The sequence below is a fragment of the Salvia hispanica genome, chromosome 4 (genome assembly GCF_029641045.1).
Source record: "Salvia hispanica isolate PSC_SH4W2 chromosome 4, Shi_PSC_v1, whole genome shotgun sequence".
Lineage (NCBI taxonomy): Eukaryota > Viridiplantae > Streptophyta > Magnoliopsida > Lamiales > Lamiaceae > Salvia > Salvia hispanica.
In genome coordinates, this window is record NC_142695.1 from 45,998,304 (window position 1) to 46,017,935 (window position 19,632).

Genomic DNA, 19,632 nt, shown 5'->3' on the forward strand with positions numbered 1-19,632 from the left:
AAAAATGTACATATTCTTATCCCTTCAAGATATGGTAAGTTCCTTAAAGCTCAATACAGAGCTAACAATGTGCTTGATATAGTGTTCATTATATATGTACAAATTTACAATGGTACTATCAGTCTATCATACTCCACTAGCTAGTACTCCCTCTCTGTCCCACTAGAAATGAAACGTTTTTCTTTTTGGATAGTCTCATTAAAAATGAAACGTTCCCAAAAAGGAAAACGTTTCTTAAAATAGAAATAATTTTATCTCTACTTTTCCATCTCTTACTTTACTCTCTCTTCTTTAACTCATAAAACAACACTACATAAAATCATGTGCCGAAAAGCAAACGTTTCATATTTATTGGGACGGAGGGAGTATTAAATTGCAAAACTTACATATCAATTAAGAATCAATTAAGAACCGCAATATTTAATTTGTATAGGAGAGACTAAGCAGTTAATTGCACAAACAGAGATTTTAATTAACAAAAAAATTGTATTCCATGATCATCAGTTTTGTACGTGGCTAGTAAATATTGTCCACGTGGTAAAGAAATTATACTATTCACGGACAAAAAAATAGGGAATCGAACATGTAACAAACCGAAAGCTGGTCCTATTAAATCATGTCTATATTAAAAATTGATGGAAATGTTGTGCATTATTTGACAATTAAACCTAAAAACATACTAGAAGGATAGAATAAGTTCAAGTCAGTTGAAATAGTTTATTGAGCACATTGGTTCTTGAAAAATGAGTGCCCAATGCATTGCTCTTCATAGGGAAGGAATCCTTGATTTGATCATCTTCCACTTGTTGAGATAATGTTATTGGCAATGGTATATCACTGTTTCCATAAGTACCAACAACGCCAGGTGGCATCCCCTGTCTTAAAATGTAATCCCATTTGTCTTGGAAAAGATAGAGAATTACCATGAAAGATAATTGAGCTGTGAAGATTATGGTGTAAAATCTTGTATTTGTTGAAGTTCTTATGTGGTAGGCTTGTAATCCAGTGTAGATATTCAAGACTCCAACCAAACATGTTATTGTGCCTAGTAACCAATGTAACAAGTACCATGCACTTCTAGCTCTAGTCCCCCTGCACAAAAATTGGAAAAGGAAAAAATTAGCAAAATAAAATGGTTTCTTTTTCTTTTCTTAAGTTAATTGTGATGAGCAATATGCAATAATGTGTCATCTTAGTGGTTAAAAAAAATACTTCTCCCACAAAATAATTTCAACTACATTTGGATTTAGGATATAAATTAGTTATACCTTTTAGGTCTTTTAAATCCGAGGATAAGTTGCATATAAATAGCAGCATAAAGAGCCAGCCCTAGTCTTTGATGTGTGTTGTTGAATGCATTCTCGAAGTTTCTGATTGATAAAATTGCTCCAACGGTTACAAGTAGAACCGAAAGTACCTGTCAATTATATGAAGTATAACTTTAATTAGCAATTAAAAAGTGAAATTGAAGAAAAAATAAGACACTAATTCATACAAGCAACATACAATGTCATGGAGTATAAAATAGTAATAGTAGTACTATTAATTTTTTAAACTGAAAGTGCAAGTGCAAGTGCAAGTGCAATGTAATTAATCGAATCACACTTCAAAATGTATTAAAAAAAAGGTAAGTATGTGTACCAAAATACTAGCCCTAGTGTATCTAATACTCCACTACTCATGGACTTTCAAGACACAATGGCCATGCTAAATAGTATTAAAAGAAAATCATGATTATGCTTTATGAAAATGCAGTAAAACCATAGACTATAAAGTAACACAATGATTTTGATCACAACCATCTGAAAAACTCATGATACTAGTAGTATATTGATTTTTTTCATTTCTTTGATGCATTTTAGTTTTTCTTCTTTTCCTATCTTCTCAATTTCTTGAAATAGAGTGACTATACCTGCAAAAGTGCATGAACATAGAACACTTTTTTGTGCCTAGAAGGTTGAAATTCACTTGTGCAACTGGAAACTCTCATCACCAATATTCCCAAAGGAATCAAGAATCCCATTGATGCCCACAGCAAGATTCCATGAACTACAATATTAAACACCCTCTGAGAATTTTCCTGCAAGATACATTTTTTAGAACCAGTTGAGCTACTCCGGCTACACCAAAAATAGAGTACTTACATCGTGTTCGTTGAGGCTGCCGGAAGCTTGATTTTTGTAAGCTGAAGATTCACATAAATGTGCAAGAAGTAGAGGAGCTATGGCAACACTAAAAATGCTTAAAGTAGACATCTTTTGTTTTCCTCCTTCAAGATTTTGAAGGGAGGTTTTGAGGTGTTTGGTGAATTTAATGCTGTCTTTTTGGATGATCTAAGGTTGTGGCAATAGATGGGACTAGATTGATTCTTTTATATTCGTTTTGTTTTGGTGAAAATGTTATTTTTCCAAGCTTGCAATGATGGTGTGTTTCTTTGATTATCTATCTTTATTCATTGAAAATGTTTGTTTTACTTTTTGACATGGATGCCTTTTTGTAAAGAAGTAATCAAATGGACTGTATTTATCTTCATGGTAATGATAGTCTTAATCTTTATTAGAGTGAATTAGGTTTAGACGAGTTAATGTTCTCTGACGAGAAACGTGTGTCTGTTTATCATTTATATTTAAGTTATTAAAATATCACCCTAAATCCCCAAGTCTATTTTTTATTCTTATGATCTACTGTCCTAATAATTATGTATCTGAAATCTGCATTGCTTTAATTTGAAGCTACATTTGGACAACAACGAAAACCACGCTCACAAGGAGTATTACTAGCTCTTAAATCTAATTATTTGTTTAATGTGGATGGAAAAGATTACTAGTAGAATATGAATTATATTTTAATATAAAATGAGAGTAAAATGAGCTAATGAAAATATATATTAATTGAATAATAAAATAGGAGTGAAATACGTGAAATGTGGGGTCTATTTATAAAAAATTAAAATAAGATGAAATATTTAATGATGAAAATGTTAAAATTGATAGTAATAAATTTCAACGATTATAAACTCTATCAATTTTGTCATAAGAGCTTCAATTAGATGACTGAATCCTAGCATGGTGCATTACCAAACAATAACTTGTAACTTTACTTAAAACTCCATTTTACAACCTTCAATTAAATATTATTCTCCACATCTAGATTACCTTGATATCATGATGCAACTTAATTTACTTAAAACTCCATTTTACACCCTTCGCCCAACTCTTAAATAGCAATTGTGCTTATTTAGTTTAGAAAAAAAAACTGAATTAAATGAAAGGGTTAGGTGTTAAACAGAAAGCTTGTTTCAGAGGTTGGGATATAATTGATAATATAATAAAAAGATTGTTTAGATTCAATCATCAAGCCTTTAAGTATCAATAATTCAGTCGGATTTTGTTTTGTTTGAATCAAAAACATTAAGAACTTATATGGTTTGCCTGACTCGATACGATATGTTTTGAGTTTAAAAAATCTTTTTCATGACAAAATTAGAAAACCAAGCACGAATATTTCAACATAAGACTACACCTAAAAATAATAAATTCCAGTGTTCAATTTCAATTTCAATCAATTGATCATTCCAAAGAAACATCAGACATCCAATTTCAAGCATATATTCAAATGTAAGTAGTCGGTAACTATTCTTGAATTAATCAGTAATAGGGCTCGAAAATACACAAGAATCACTTTCTAGATTGCCTGAAGCCACATAAGAACAAAAAATAACATAGACCAGAAAACAAGACGAGCATCATAAGAAGCAGAATTCTGAAATTAACAACATTCAATCCTATAGATAAAAGTCTAATGTTCAAGGCAAACAAGGTATAAGTCCACCAAAACTCAAAACTGATAACTTGCATAAATAGGTCAATCTCACCATCCAACACTCGTCGAAGCTCCTTACACAAATAAGTTGGGCCTGGTTGCCTTGTACGTGGTCTTGAGCTTCCTCGTTGGTGGCCTCACCTTCCTGTACATCAGGGGGAATTTGATCTTAGAGTTGTGAAACTGCTTTGTGCTCTCCCTCTTGCAAAGCTTGGCTGGGACAGTGGCTGTCTTGATGATCTGAATGCAGTGATGGCGGACCCTGTGGCGGGAAGCCATCTCGGTGTACATCTGCTCGACACCACCATTGAGGGTGGTGTCACGATACTCCTTGTACATGTTGTGGTACCCAGTCCTACTTTGGTATCTCAACCAGATCCCGTAGTTCTTGATTGTGGTTGGGTTCTTCTCAAAAATCTATGATGAAAGAAATGGCAAAGGATGCAAATTCAGTACAAGGTTTTGAGGGGCAAGAAACACGAACATGTCCTACGACAAGCACACAGCATAATGTTCTATACATAATGAACCATAACTAAGGCAATCACATAATATAAGAAAGTCTACTCAAGCAAGGGGGATATTTTAAGAACGCTAATTGCATACATTATAGTACTGTTTGATGTTTGATGCAAAACCAACTTAAACTGCGCATGTTGTGCATGTTGCGAAATCTGAAGAACAAGTTCTCACTAGTATTTTTTTTAGCTAAAATGAGCTGAAGCCTAAATGTCCAAACTGCATAGCACTGAAAAACAATTCAAAGACAAAAACGAATAACCAAACGAACAAAGCACGTTATCACATTCAACTTTCTGCTTAATAATTAAGTGACAACTTAATTCAATAAAAACATCTGTATTCAGATATAATAACCAAAAAGATGAGGTTTCAAATAATATACATACCTCATTGATAGCAAGAACCTGCCCGTTACTCTTCTTCACCTTCTTAAGCTTCCTCAGAAAGTACCTTCATAGATAAACACACACATTGAATCTAAATTCCAAAACAATTTTCTGAGTAGTAACCTAATAATTCAAATAATTGACCACAAAAAAAAATCATTTGTCTCATTTTCCAAATAATCAACTAGCAATTCATTTCTTCAATAACAAAGACGAACGAATATAGGTCATCTAGCTCCACACACAGAAGCATTATGAAACCGAAGCTCAAAATTACCAGAATTTGGACTTGGCGCGGACCTCGTTGGTCGCCCATAGCTTCATCCGGTAGATCTTGGGGTGCTCATCCGTCTCCGTCGGCAGAGCTCTTCCGACCACCTGGTATTGGTGGAACTGCAAAAACCGCCGCTCACAAAATCAAATCAGTACTCATCATTTCAACAAACAAATCGAAAACAGAAACAAGTGCATCAGCGATCAAATTCAGATAGAGCGAGAGCATACTTTGTATGTCACCATTTTTCCCGGTAGCTCAAATTTTCTCTCTCCTCAAAGCCTGCGGGCGGGGGCAGTATCTAGGGTTATACGGTTGAGATGGTGAAGAAGAGTGTTAAAATTAAACCCCTAACTTCATTTGGGCCTGTCTTCCTCATTTCTTTTTGGATTTGGGCTCTTATTGAATATGTCTACATATCATACATCAGTTTTCAACTTTTCCATTTAACTCTACTATTGCTACATGGACTCTAGTATTATAACAATTTGGTCTGTCCTTTAATTTGTCATAATATTCTCATCATTTGACACGTTATTAAAAATATCTCTCACAAACCACCGATTCCACCCTTCGAGGTACCTATAAATCAGTACGGAAAATGTTGATTGATGATACCTTTGGTCTAATAAAAAAAAAAAATACTCACAATTTAAGTAATTACTAGTACTATTATCAATTTTTAGGAATAAAATAAAATTATATAAAAGCAACAGTAATTTCTTGAAGTTTAGTCCCATTTAATTTGCACGCTGCAGGTATTCTTGTGTCATGATTTTGTCTCCTTTTGCTAGTAAGAGAATATGACTTTTAATTGACCTGTTATGGATTGTATCAATGGTGACAATTGGGATGGGTTAACGAGATCAATTAACTAATTTAACTATTTTTTTCTCTGTTGCTATTATAATTACTTTTTTTCCTTTCTATTTTAATACACTAGTATACTAAACTATCATGTTGATTGACACAGAGGAATATCAATTATTATAAAATATTCCCTCCGTTCATAGTAAGAGTTACATTTAGTATGAGCAAGAGTTACATTTAGTGTGAGCAGAAGTTTTAAGAAACTTAAAAAATAGTGGGTTGGAAAAGTTAGTGGAATATGGGGTGTATGTTTTTATATTGGTTTGTGAGTGAAGTGAGTTAGTGAAATGTGAAACCTATATACTAGGAGTATCATTTATGGTAAAGTGAAATGTGACTCTTATTGAGAGACGAACCGAATTAACAAAATGTGACTCTTATTGTGGGACGGAGAGAGTAATGAATAAATACAATTAGTTTTCTTTTCTATTGATTCATTATGATTTTCCATCTTGTTACCTTTGAGTACGAATTTTGTTATCTTGGTAAGATTGAGGATGTCGCTAAACTGAAATACCAATTAAAGAAGCAATGAACAAAACAAATTACTTTTTCATTTATATTGGTTTATTATGTTTTTTCATCTAGGAAACTTTGATTCTTGAGACCAGAATTTATTTTTGGTAAGACAATGGATTCCGTTAAAATTTATGTTAGTTTGCAATTGTAGATTCGTAAATTTGGATAACGATTTTTTTTTTTTTTTATTTGCTAATGATCAACACATGTTAGGGTGTCCACGATGGTGGCCCTCTTGAGTATGCCCAAGCCACCATTTCTTGGGCATGCCCAACAAACTTGGCCCTTGCCCTCAAAACTTGGCCACTACAATGGTGGCCCGGAGGGCCACCATTTTTTTTTTATATTTCAATAATTAAAAATTCTTTTATACATTTTTAGTATATTTTAATATTACTAGAATAAAAATCATATTCATATAAAAAATGCATATTTTAAAAATTACTAAAAATAATTGAAACCAAATTGTCGTCGTATTATAGATAGGGTAAAATTATACAACGACAATGTTTTAAATACAATAAAAAAAAATGACGCACACCGCCCGACTACTCGGTGTCGTCATCGTCATCCATCACATCATCGTCACCGCCTCCACCGCCGCCACTGCCACTTGCACCGACCCCACTGCCGCTGGCACCGCCCGTCTGCGACCCATCGGACCATCCCAACTAAAACCTCAGTCGAATAATGAGGTCGTAGTAGAATCTCCTGGTCTCTGGATCAGTTGACTTCTCTTACAAGGCTAAATTCTCCTGAAGTTGCTTCATCATCTGCACCTCTAGGGTATGAGCCAAAGCCGCCCGCGGTGTTGAGGGCATTGCTGTAGAGGTCGCAGCGGAGAACTGAGAGCTGGTTCTAGATTCCCGGATTGCGGCACGCTGGCCCTGCGGACGTGGGCGCCGAGAGAGTCTGGAGAGGGGCTCCTCCTCCGAAGCATCATCGTTCAGGTCGAAGGCGCGTGAGTCATTACTACTGCTGTAGTTGCCGACGCCCAGTCTAGTCCGCTTCGGCCCAGAGACAGGATCTTTGTCGATGAGGACCCTAAATTTCGGGCAGTCACGTAGAACGAGGTATTCGTCCCAGTAGGTAAACTTCGGCCACGATTCAGTATTGTACAACTGATACGACAACGCTCGTACGTCGGCTTCAGTGCGGCCGCTCTCAGCAAGGCGGAGTTGGGTCTCGTATGTGCCATTGAACCTCTTCAACGCTTTAGTAATCCTTCCGAACTTCTTCCGGACCTGGCTAGCTGTACGCTCGACGCTCCCATCTGGTTTGAATTCGTTGTACACATCGAGAACGCGATTCCAAAAGCAAACGTCGGTCTGATCCGTACCGACTATAGAATCGGTCGTGACCGCATACCAGGCTCTGGCTACAACAATGGATTCTTCATTGCTATAGTAGGTCGACCGCCGGCTTCCACCGCCACCGCCATCGCCATCGCCGCTGCCGCCGCCGCGTCCGCCGCCTCGGCCGCCACCTCCTCCGGTGCCCTACTCTCCTCGGTGGCCGGCGCTTCGACCACCGCCACCGCTTCGCCCCCCACCATTTCCGCCATTTCGCCCACCTCCGCCGCCGTTTCGCCCCCAACGCCTTGATTTCGCTCACGGCCGCCTTGAGTACCGGACACCGGGGTCTCTGGTGGTGTTCCCATCAATTGTTCCAACGTGAATCTATCAAATTCAGATAGAAGGGATTGGGTGTATTGGAATTGGGAGGATTGGAATTGCTGAGAAGGGTTGTTGATTGCGTCCATATTGGGTCGGTAGTCGCCGAACCCCGATTGGGGACGACCCACGTTCCTCTGCGGCTGAGAGGAGGACTGACCCCGGAGTTGGGGTGTCTGTTGCCACGGCGGCGGCAATTGTGAACTCCACAGGTGCGTTGTAGGGGGGGTCGGACTCGATCTCCACGGTTGGGAAGACGAAAATGCGCCAAATCCCGATTCTCCATAGCCGGGAGAATCATCTCCACCTTGCATTTTGTAGACTTTGAAAATGGTAGAGATTGAAATTTTAGGGTTTAGAATTGAGGAAGATAAAAAAAATGGAATGAATATAGTATTTATAAATATAATTTTCGAATTTACAAAAATAAAAATAAAAATAAAAATAAAAATCGGTGGGCAGGGCCGCGGCTCTTGGCCCTTGCAGTGGCGGGCCGAGCCGCGTGCCCAAGAGCCTCGGCCTGGCCGAGCGCTCGGCTCTCCCTCGTCCACCCCCCCGAGCCGCGTCCACCCCTCGCCTCAGTAGTGGGGGGTCGCGGGCTGCCCAAGCCCGGGCCGAGAGCCGCGGCCCTTCCACTGTGGACGCTCTTAGTTTTCACTGTATTGATTCATCTTGCTTTTTCATTTTATAAACTGAGACAAAGACTTCTTTGGGGTAAGATGATGGATATCATCTATTTATCAATTATAATGATGACGACGATGATGAAGTTATTTTGTTTATTTCTTTTAGTAGGACTTGGAATAGGAATATGTATAAGTATTGATTGATCATATTTGACACTTCATAGTGGTGGAGTAACTTTGAATATATTTGACTATTTAGCTTTTTCACAACCATGTATTTCACTATGCATATATCACTATATAACTGTCAATATTTCAATTGCTTTCATCAATCATATCATATGATCCCATAAATTAATAAAATACTTATCTTAAGATTAAGAAGATGGTGGAAAAATGAATATTGGATTTCCCTTTGAAATTTTTGATGGATGAATCTCTAGTCTCCAGTTTTCATTATTGGTCAAGCATAATGAAATGGAATATAGTAGCAAATAGATTAGAAAATTAAGTTCAAAGTTGGAATTTGACTTAAACGAAACTTAAAGCATTCAAATTTTTACGCCTTCGTTAAATACCTCTTTATGTCTGGAGTATTATCATCTCCAATCATGATAGTACAATTCAATTATTCAAACATATATGTTTAATCAAATCAAAATGTATAATTTTTTGAGTTTTCTAAATTAGGCTACAACTATATTTTATTCCAACAATGTTTCCAAAAGTATGTACATTTCGTCGTTCTCATTTGGCATATTCATGTTTAAAGCAAATGCAATTTGTTTTTGACTTCTAATGTCGTTTTCTTTTCTCTCTTATAATTATATTGATTAGCCAATAAAAATGAACGTGGGATCAAAGTCATTGTCTAACAACAAAGCTGAAATTCATTGGGCGCAAAGCATTCTTGGGAAGGAAACAAATTGGTTGTGCACAAATAAAATTTTACAACTAAAAAATTCATTGCATTTTCAGACATATGCAGAAAAAGTGAAATTTTGCAATTCGGCCAACGTCATGTAGCCAATATGCAATAATCTTGATTTCCCCAAATCATCACAAGCCAGAAAAAGGGACTGTTTTTAGCAACTGAGATATGAATTATATTTAAATTAATTATATTTATACAGATCACACTTGTATATATTGATTTGTCATAAAGTTGGTCCAATTGAAATTCGACGTATCTAATTGGTTTACTTAACTTAATTACTAGAGTTGGGGCCAAGCTACTTTGTAGCCATCTTACTTAGTATTTTTATTCAAACCCAGCTAGATAGGGTATAATTGAGGCGAGTAAATTAATCAGTTACTACAAATGTGGAGTAGTATATTTGAGCTCAACCAAAGTTTTAAAATCCAAGTAATTCAAATTAAGTAACTTATTAATCAAGTTGCGTCAAAAGACTTGCTTTAACAATAGAGATTATTAATTTGACTCCAAGTAAGGTTTCGATCTTAATCAAAATGATTCGAATCATGCATCAAGTTTGTGAAAAATTAGAAACTATGAGCTGTCAATTCTATAAAATTATAGTACTATCATAGATTTTAATTTAGATATGGTAGAATCTAAAAAAAAAGTCAATCAAACTTATCACTAACTTAATTATCAACGCGCACGTACTACAAGTCTAACTTTAGTCATTAGCTGGTGATACTCTATACATAAATTAACCTTATCATAGTAACAATGAACGTTCTAGAAAGAAAAAAAAATAAAATTACAATTTAATCTCTAAAAATATGAAATGTAGTGTCAAAGTAAGAAAAATATAGTGTCATTTCAAAGTAATTTTCGCCGTATCAAAATAAAATTTGTATTGTAACACTTGACGAATGTATTTTGCTGCAGTCAACAAACGACTTTTCAATTGCGAAGAACCAAAGAATAAGAAGCTTCATTTATCACAAATTAAATTGTCAACATTCAACAGTGAAGTCTCATTAGTTTATGCACAAATTGAATACTGTTATGATATCATCATCATCATCATCATCATCAATTCATCATCATATAATAAAATTGGTTGACAGATCATACAACATCAACTTTGCACTCTTCACAATAACTATGGGTTGGATTGATCCAGATTTAATTAATTTAGTAATGATATAACCACAACCCCCCCTTCTTTCAACTATTAATGATGAATAGTACTATGAAAATTATATCCGGAAGGTTTCTATACAAATAGGCACTAAAATAGTAGTAATATGGTTTAAGTCAGATTGATTTGATTACATCCGCTAATCTATATGCAAATTACAAACGCAACTTATGTAAGCATCACTTTTAATTTTATCAAATTGGTATAGCTGTACTGAATTATCAATATTCAAAGTCCAAAAACTTGGATGATATGATAGCATACCTCCATCGGTCAAAGGCCAATCCACATTTCAATAAATAGAGAATATTAATAGCAAATAATTAATAGCAAATAACAAGTACGGATTACGTATTAATTTATTACTATTTCCATTTCGCCTGCAATCGCAATTTAGGTACTTGACCCCCTAATTCTCCTTATTTGAGAACATTAAGTTATAACTCCATTTTTCGGTTGTTCTTTTTTTTTTTTATCACCACTTGGCAATAGCACGAGCTTTTAATTTAGCTAACAAGAATTGAAATTTTTGTCGTAATTTACCTTTTTTACTTTATTAAATTTATATTAAAATTCATACTGCAGTATCATTTCATAAAATTATTTTTTATGGTCTGATATAGTATGGAACTACCAAAAAAGCATTACATACTTTATGCTCCTTCCATCCTATTCTAAGTGAAGTATTTTATATTCAGTGTGAGAATGTATGTGAATTATTTTATAAATTATATAAAAGGAATAAAATAAGAGAACTAATAGAATATTGATATTTTAATTTTAGAAAATGTGTCAAAATAAAATAACAATCCAAAGTTCGCGTTGTCAGCCCAAGTCAAAAGGGTAAAAATATGGCAAATGTATTGACAAAAGAGCCAGTTAAAGGAACTGACACTGACACGAAATGAATAAATACCACAATAATTAATTTGCAAACAAAGTAGTAATTCCTAAAAAATGGTTGAATTCCATTGAATAAAAATTGAAAAATTAAATTAACAGCGGTCAACATAATGACAATTACAATAACAATAACAGACCCCCGCAACGAACACCCTGAATATTTGCCACCCAATCAAATCACCCAATTATTTCACCAATAAATAAATCAAACCGAAAACATAATTTTAAATATTTTTTTGTTTTTTTCCAAAGATAATTTTATCCCCCAGCACACCCACGTCCCTTAAAAATAAGGGCATTCCCGATGACTCAATACGAAGGCGGGAAGAATCCACTGCATCGCGGCAACAGGAAAACCCTGCAATCATCTTTCGGCACAATTGTTGGAACATAAGCGATCTCATCACAGCCGTCGGATCTATCCCTTTTGAAATCAATCAGCGAAGTGAATATCGCGATGAATAACATCAGATGATTGATCGCGTATCTCTGCCCCACACACTGGTGGGCCCCGGACCCGAACGCTAAAAAGTTCTTCTTATAAACCCGGTCCTCCTGCCTGTGCTCCATGAACCGGTCCGGGTCGAACTTCTCCGGTTCGGTGAATCCCTGGAAAGATGAGTCGAAGACAGATGGAAACACGATTGTGCCCTTCGGCACGGTGTAAGTCTCGGTCAATGGAAAGTCAACGCCGGCGATGTGCGGCACCATCGTCGCCGGCGCTCTGATCCTCACGACCTCACGCGCCACCGCTTCGGTGAACTTCATCTCTCGGAGCTGGTCGCCGCTGATCGCGGCGCCGCTCTCCGGCGACCAGTGCCGCGAGACCTCCTCCCTCACTCGTGCGAGTACCTGCGGATGCGAGTCGAGCAGCGCCACCGCCCAGAGCAGCGAGGAAGTGGAGGCGTCCTGCGCGGCGAAGAGGAAATCGAAGAGGTGACCGCCGATTTCGCGGTGGCTGCACTCGTCCTCCTCCTCCTTCTCCGCCGCCAACCGCAGATTCTCCTGCATCCAGAAATCGATCAAACACGACGGCTCCTCCTCTTTCGCCTCCATCCGCCGCTCACTCGCCGCCGCACAGGTTCCGAGCGTCTCAATCAGTCTCCCAACCGCAAGCCGCGCGTTGCGGAAGGCAAATCCAGGAAGATCGATCGGCAGCTTCATCAATCCAATGTTAAAAAAGTTGTAATCGACGTTAAACCGCTCCTGCGCGGATTCATCGAGATAAGGCCCGACGAAAACCGTCTGCGAGGTCTCGAGATTCATATCTCGGCACAAAATCCGGAGCGGCACCGATTTATCCGGCTGCGATTGACGCAGCCAGCGCGCCAAATGCTGGATTATAATCGTCTGCTGAATATGGGTGTAAATGGAGAGCGCTTTGGGAGTGAAATTAGGCGCGATTTGACGGCGGAGATCCTTGTGATCCTGGCCGAACATGTAAATCAGATTGTGCTCGCCGAAGAGCTTTTTACCGAAGGGGTGGCCGACGAGGTGAAAGGCGTCGGGGCGGACATTGGCGAAGATTTTGTGCGAGAGATCGGAGCTGTAGACGTAGAGGATGTAGCGGCCGATGATGTAGTTGGCGGAGATTCCGATGGAGGTGGATTTGGCGTAGGCGGATTGGCGGTTCCAGAAATTGGTGGGATCGGCGACGAGGGAGATGGCGTTGCCGACGAAGGGGAGGACGAGGGCGGGGCCGGGGAGGAAACGCTTCTTTTTGAGGTAGGAGAGCTGCTCGAGGAAGAGGAGGAGAGCGAGAATGGAGATTATGTGAGGGAAGAAGGGGGTTATCGAGCTCCAGGTGAGCTCCATTTTTAATTTCTCTCTCGCTCTACAAATGGTTAAGTGTTTGTTTCAAAATTGAATTAGTTGGCGAAATTAGCGATACAGAGGGGGAAAGTGGAACAGAGTTTGGAGGGGATTGTTTTTATAGTGTCTAGCGTTTTGGATAATCGGCCGTGCCTACTCCATATATTGTTTATTTATTTATAAACCCTAGTTTAATCAGGAAAGACGGCTATGGATTATAACAGTTAAATGAACTCGTTCATTTTTTAGTTGTATATTTGTGGCAAGGCTGAGCGGCCGAACGCGAGGAGATATCACGGCGCCATTGCAGCACTGCTAACGTGTAGTTCCACTCAAGGGTCAGCTATAAGGATATCGGTTGCGACTGCAGTCTTTAAAAATTATTTTTTCTTTAAAATTTAGATATTAATTTAGTTTTTAGGAAGTTTTGCTTATGTAATTTAGGAAGTTAATTTATTAATTTGAACATTTTACTGGTGTATACTGATGAATTTTGGTGTGAATCAACAATTGGTTAATCACATCATCACTTAATTTAAGGCAAGTATTAAACTTAGAGTGAACTACAAAAATGGTCCCTGGACTATGGGTTTATCTCGCCCATAGTCCCTAGACTTTAAAAATATCGCCAGTAGTCTCTGGACTAAGGGTTTATCTCGAAATTGGTCCTTTTGACTTTATTTTGTACGAAAACACCCTTTGATATTATTTTGGGGGGTTTGGGCAATTTGGTCTTTTTACACTTTTAACATTTTAAATCTGATATTATTTTAGTTATGTACTAACTTTGATATTATTTCAAAATTATCATTCTTCTTCCATTTTGTTATCCTTCACTGAATTTGTTTTTTTTTTTTTCAATATTAGATTTAATTTTATAAAATTAAATTTAATATTTGAATTTTTAAATATCAATAAATTTTTTTAATGAAAACTATTAATTCATGGACACTATAAATATTGATTAAAAAACTATTAATTTTTGTTATTTAATATAATATTCAATTGAATTGAAGAAGTACAGAAAAATAATATTAATCATGATGGAAAAATAAGAGTTATTCTATTTAGCCTCCATTCGGTTGTTATAATTGCTTGTGATTAAATATTATGAAGTTGACTAAAAATTTGATCCTACTTAAAATTTTATATAGGAGTATTTTTGTTGAAATTTTCTAGTAAATTTTGATTGTTTTCAAATTAATAAACAAAAATTATATTAGTCTTACATTAGATGCATATTTATTTCAGAATAAATTGTGTTATATAATTTATTTATTATTAAAGCTAATTAAATATTGATTAAAACTAAGGCGTTGTCATACCTTATTGATTACATAGTACTATACACTATCAAATATTGATTATAACTATTAATTTTTGCTATTTAATATTTTTATAATTAAAAAAATTTATTGATATTTAAAAATTAAAATTTAAAATTTTGTAAAATTAAATCTAATATTGAAATAAAGTAACAAAGTGAAGGATGACAAAAGGGAAAAGGGATGATAAATTTAAAATAATATCAAAGTTAGTACATAACTAAAATAATATCAGATTTAAAATGTTAAAAGTGTAAGAAGACCAAATTACCCAAACCCCCCAAAATAATATCAAAGGGTATTTTCGTACCAAAAAAAGCCAAAAGGACCAATTTCGAGATAAACCCTTAGTCCAGGGACTGCTGGCGATATTTTTAAAGTCCAGGGACTATGGACGAGATAAACCCATAGTCCAGGGACCATTTCTGTAGTTCACTCTTAAACTTATATAAGAGCATCCACAATAGCGGACTAGCGCACCGGCTAGTCGATTCGCGTTGCTAGCCGGTCGCCTAGCCGAACCATTGGAACCGGCCAACGGCATTTTGGCGAAAAAACAGGCGAGCGCAGGCCGATTTCCAGGCGCTGGCCGCTATTGTGGCGTGCTGATCGGCGAGCGATCGGCCAGCGCAATTTTTTATTTTTGGGTAGCCGGGTCGAACAACGACCTCAACGTCCTCAACTCGTCGCCCCTCTTCAACGAGAAGTGTCAGGGCATCGGTCCGGCCGTCTCATTTGTGGCCAACGGCAACCAGCATGATATGGGCTACTACTTGCGTATGGGATATACCCTAGGTGGCATGTCTTTGTAAAGACGATCAGGCACGCAAATGATGACAGGAAGGCCTACTTTGCGGAACGGCAGGAGTCGGCGTGCAAGGACGTGGAACGCGCATTTGGTGTGCTCCAGTCTCGATGGGCGACAATTAAAGGTCCAACGCGTTTGTGGGATGTCAAATGCATTGCTGATATAATGTACGCCTGCATTATCCTGCACAACATGATCGTCGAAGACGAAGGCGTACAACTGACTAATTGGGCCAATGACGATACTGATGCAGCCGGTCCAAGCCACGGCGTGGCCACCCCCAACGTACGAAGGGGGTACCTCACGATGAAGCCGGCCGTCTCCAGGCACATGCCGACATGCGTCAAGTTGATGCTCATATTCAACTCCAAAAGGGTATAATTGAAGAGTTGTGAGTACGGAAGATTGCACGGCGATAGTTTTTTTCTTTATTATGTAATTTTTTTTAAATGAATGTACCTTTTTTTAAATGAAATTAATGAAGTTTCCCGTATATGTCTCGTAAATTTAATTACGTAATTTATCGTAAATATAGTTGTTTTTGAATTATTTTTATTGCGGCTAGCCTTAGGTTAGCCTATTTGATTAAAATGATGATGTGACACGTGGATTTTTAGTGCTGATGACGTGGCAAGGAGAGATAGTGGCTAGCTTGTGGCTAGCCTATGGCTGGCCTAAAGCCATTATGGATGCTCTAATGTTGTTGTAGTATCTAGGGTAAAAATAGCGAGTGATCGTCAGTGTATAAACAAGGAGCAGCTCCTAATGAATGTTGGTGCATAGACACCGATAAGGAGCGACTACTACTTGTAAAGTGGAGAGTTACATGAATGTACTGAAATATACTAGAAAGAGAAGGATATGAGAATATGTACGTATGTGACAGTCACTGCATATTCAGAGAGCTTAATATATTTGATAGATGCCACTCATTCAACAAGGTACGCATGTGATAATCACTGTATATTCAATGAGAGATTAATAGATTTGATAGGGGCTACTCATCCAACTAAGAGCATCTTCTTTTCTGACGTCCATTTCATAAAGAACTCTAATGTTAAAAGTGCTTAGCTTAGGAAAATTTTGAGATGGGTGACCGACCCCCTTGAAGCATCGTATGGAGCGTGCGAGTGAAAACAAAATATATCGGAAAAATTTATATTGGCATGTTGGATAACCGTCAATCTAAGAGTGAGGTTGTTACACTTGTAATTTGATTAACATGTTTAATGTTCACATCGTTGATAAAATTTATGGTCCGAATTCACATAAATCAAATTAATATTTGAGATTACCTTTTAGTCTAACGAATATTAGGGCAGCAATATCTTATTTTTTAATTAAACTTTCGGTTGCGTCTTTCAATTATGAAACTTCAAAGTATAGTTTAGTAACGAAAACTCAAACAAGAAACATCTAGTCAATCACGATTAAAACATGATCACAAAATATAATTTTGATAGGGAACCATACGAGTTTAATGTAAAATTAGTCAAACAATAGAAGTAAGAAGATAAGAAAAATAATAGTTAGAATAATATTACTAATGAAAAATAGTAGGGCTGTCAAAATGAATATCGGGAATTGGATATCTGATATCCAAACCCGAAATATCGGGTAACTGAATATCCGATACTCGAATATTTGGGTTTCGGGATCGGGATCGGGTTCGGGTATAGGATTTTTGGATTATCGGATATCGGATACCCGATCGGTTATACCCGAATTTCCCGATTTTTCATCGGGATTATCCTAAATTCGAACTACTTTAAGTTTGTATCAAATTCGAACTACAAGTTTGAGTTTCTAAAAATTTGTAGTTAATTTTCTTATAATTTTAAAAAATTAAAATAAAAATCCATAATGGGATTGGATACCCCAGTCAGGTATCTGGCCATTTGGGTACCCGAAATCATTTTCGGATCGAGGTATCGAGTATTAGATTTTAGAAAATTTGGGATCGGGTATCCACGGGTACCCGATTTGACAGGCCTAAAATATAGAATTGATCTCATTAAATGGAAAATATATAGTACCATATATGAATAGAAACGATCTTGATATACAAACTAGAATGAACAAATATGTCTATTCTAGTGAAATAAGAAAGTACTCATTCGATCCCTAAAAATAGAAATTCTTTTTTATCTTATGGTTCGTTCCCTAAAAATAAAAATATTCTATTTTAGGCAATTTCCTTCTCTCCAATGAGGTGTAACCTATTTTTCACTAAAACACTTTTCTTTCTACCTGGCTTAGTTTATCAATTTCGCATTAAAACTTGTGTCATTTCAAAAATTCCTATTTTTTGGGACGGAAGGAGTATAAATTATTTTATATAGTTGTGAAAAAAATTAAATTGTTGCATTGTGTAATTTAGAAAGTCTGAATTAGTTTACTAACTAAATAATCTTACTCCTTATTTTAGGAAAAAAAAAACAGTGGCAATAGATAATCTTATTGATAATTTAAGATTTGAATTTTTATTTCATTTTCAAATCAGAAAGATGAGTTATATATACTTATGCTCTCTACGTCCACAGGACAATCAATAATCATGTTTTTTTTAAAAAATTAATAGTAATTTCGTTAAATAAACCTTATTTTCTATTAATTTCTCTTCCAATATTTTTCATTATTTTTCGTATTAAAAATTTATATCTTCCGCTAACAAGATTGATAGACGATAGTAGATGGATGGAGATGATAATTATAAAATGTGTTGAATGTGGTGCGAGTTGGCCAGACTCCCAGCTGGGCATGTGTTGGCTTCTTATTTTGTTCAGTTATATTTTTGTTCATATTGACGAATTTAGAATGAGGAATTTTTTTTTATTTTTTTTTATTTTATCATATATGCAGTCTTAAAAGTGGATTTGAAGTTAGATATAAGACTATACTATAATTAAGACTCCTATGCGTGACGCAATAAAAATTAGTACTACTACACAATTTATTATAGATTGACATTATATTAAAAACAGTTGTGTAAAGTTTCCAATATATGGAGACGTGGAAATGACATTTTGTTGATATGCCGTATGCACATATCTTCTTCTTATGATAGAGAGATTAAGATCGATAAGGAATACTCTTTGTTGTCGTGAAAATGTAACGTGTATATATATCTAAAAGACAAGCTAAATAATGACTAATATTCTATAAAATGTTGTGATTTTTTATAGTACTGGAGTAATATTTATTTACAGTATACTTTAAAGAATTAGCTATATACAATTGTTATTCAATCTTACAATCTTCGTATAAATTTTAAAATAGGGCGATTACAACACGTCAACACCATTAAATGTTTCAACCTTTTATTAACCGATTAGGAATAGAAAATTGCGCATGTGAAACCATTTTCTTAAGTTTGCTCATGAGATGTTGGTAGACATAATTTATGAAACTGAAATTTATCCATACGTGACACAATTATGAAATTTGAATTATAAGATCTCCTTTTGGTTGTAGGATATCCAGGAAGACAAATAACTTATGAATTGTGAATATATAGGATATCCACTTATAGTAATAATGTTAGTTACAAGTCATTCTCACATAATATGACAAAACTTGACCAAATAAACGACATCAACAATTTCCCTCAATAAAGGCCCTCCTTACTTGAAAAATAAGTAGTATGTATTACTACTATATATGTTGCATTTGAACATTGAGTTTTTTTGTTTTTTTTTAAAAATTTTGTGCTTAAGATAACTAATGCCTTAATACTATATGATTCAATTTTGTAATCAAAACACGTGATATGCATTGTGGTGCATAACCGTATCACGCATTCAATTCGATTTGACATTTTCTTATGTTTATCATTTTATTTCTTATGTTATATGAATATGTTTACTTCATAAGCTCTATTGCATGCTATGTTTACTTCCATGGACGAGCCAGAAATTCTCTATAAATAGGGCAAAATTCTATACAAAGAGATTTTAAGGTTTTGAGAATGGGCATTTA

The 19,632-nt window shown here is 36.0% G+C and overlaps 3 protein-coding genes across 3 annotated transcripts; all 3 read right to left on the bottom strand.

Moving 5' to 3' along the window:
- Positions 1-601: 601 nt before the first annotated feature.
- LOC125197213 (cytochrome b561 domain-containing protein At4g18260-like) lies at positions 602-2,751 on the bottom strand. The gene is made up of 4 exons (XM_048095925.2): positions 2,145-2,751; positions 1,913-2,080; positions 1,269-1,417; positions 602-1,092 (listed from the first exon to the last, which is right to left on the bottom strand). Exons 1-4 carry the CDS (start codon positions 2,253-2,255, stop codon positions 699-701), a joined length of 822 nt encoding a protein of 273 aa, XP_047951882.1. The 5' UTR covers positions 2,256-2,751; the 3' UTR covers positions 602-698.
- An 871-nt stretch (positions 2,752-3,622) lies between these two features.
- Positions 3,623-5,394, bottom strand: LOC125194368 (large ribosomal subunit protein eL20-like). Its single transcript, XM_048092549.2, has 4 exons — positions 5,235-5,394; positions 5,008-5,123; positions 4,731-4,794; positions 3,623-4,239 (listed from the first exon to the last, which is right to left on the bottom strand). The coding sequence occupies exons 1-4, from the start codon at positions 5,247-5,249 to the stop codon at positions 3,898-3,900; spliced, it is 537 nt and encodes a 178-aa protein (XP_047948506.1). The 5' UTR covers positions 5,250-5,394; the 3' UTR covers positions 3,623-3,897.
- A 6,359-nt stretch (positions 5,395-11,753) lies between these two features.
- CYP710A1 (cytochrome P450, family 710, subfamily A, polypeptide 1) lies at positions 11,754-13,716 on the bottom strand. Its single transcript, XM_048092548.2, has one exon. It carries the CDS (start codon positions 13,522-13,524, stop codon positions 12,019-12,021), a length of 1,506 nt encoding a protein of 501 aa, XP_047948505.2. The 5' UTR covers positions 13,525-13,716; the 3' UTR covers positions 11,754-12,018.
- Between the last annotated feature and the right edge of the window lie 5,916 nt (positions 13,717-19,632).

Bases quoted from the DNA above. Each gene is read 5' to 3' on its own strand.
- LOC125197213 (XM_048095925.2), bottom strand. From the start codon at position 2,255: ATGTCTACTTTAAGCATTTTTAGTGTTGCCATAGCTCCTCTACTTCTT. The intron at 1,418-1,912 runs GTATAGTCACTC...TATAATTGACAG, and splicing joins ATGTTCATGCACTTTTGCAG to GTACTTTCGGTTCTACTTGT. The intron at 1,093-1,268 runs GTATAACTAATT...ATTTTTGTGCAG, and splicing joins GGATTTAAAAGACCTAAAAG to GGGGACTAGAGCTAGAAGTG.
- LOC125194368 (XM_048092549.2), bottom strand. The intron at 4,795-5,007 runs GTAATTTTGAGC...TTATCTATGAAG, and splicing joins CGCGCCAAGTCCAAATTCTG to GTACTTTCTGAGGAAGCTTA. The intron at 4,240-4,730 runs GTATGTATATTA...CTTTCATCATAG, and splicing joins AGGTTCTTGCTATCAATGAG to ATTTTTGAGAAGAACCCAAC.
- CYP710A1 (XM_048092548.2), bottom strand. From the start codon at position 13,524: ATGGAGCTCACCTGGAGCTCGATAACCCCCTTCTTCCCTCACATAATC.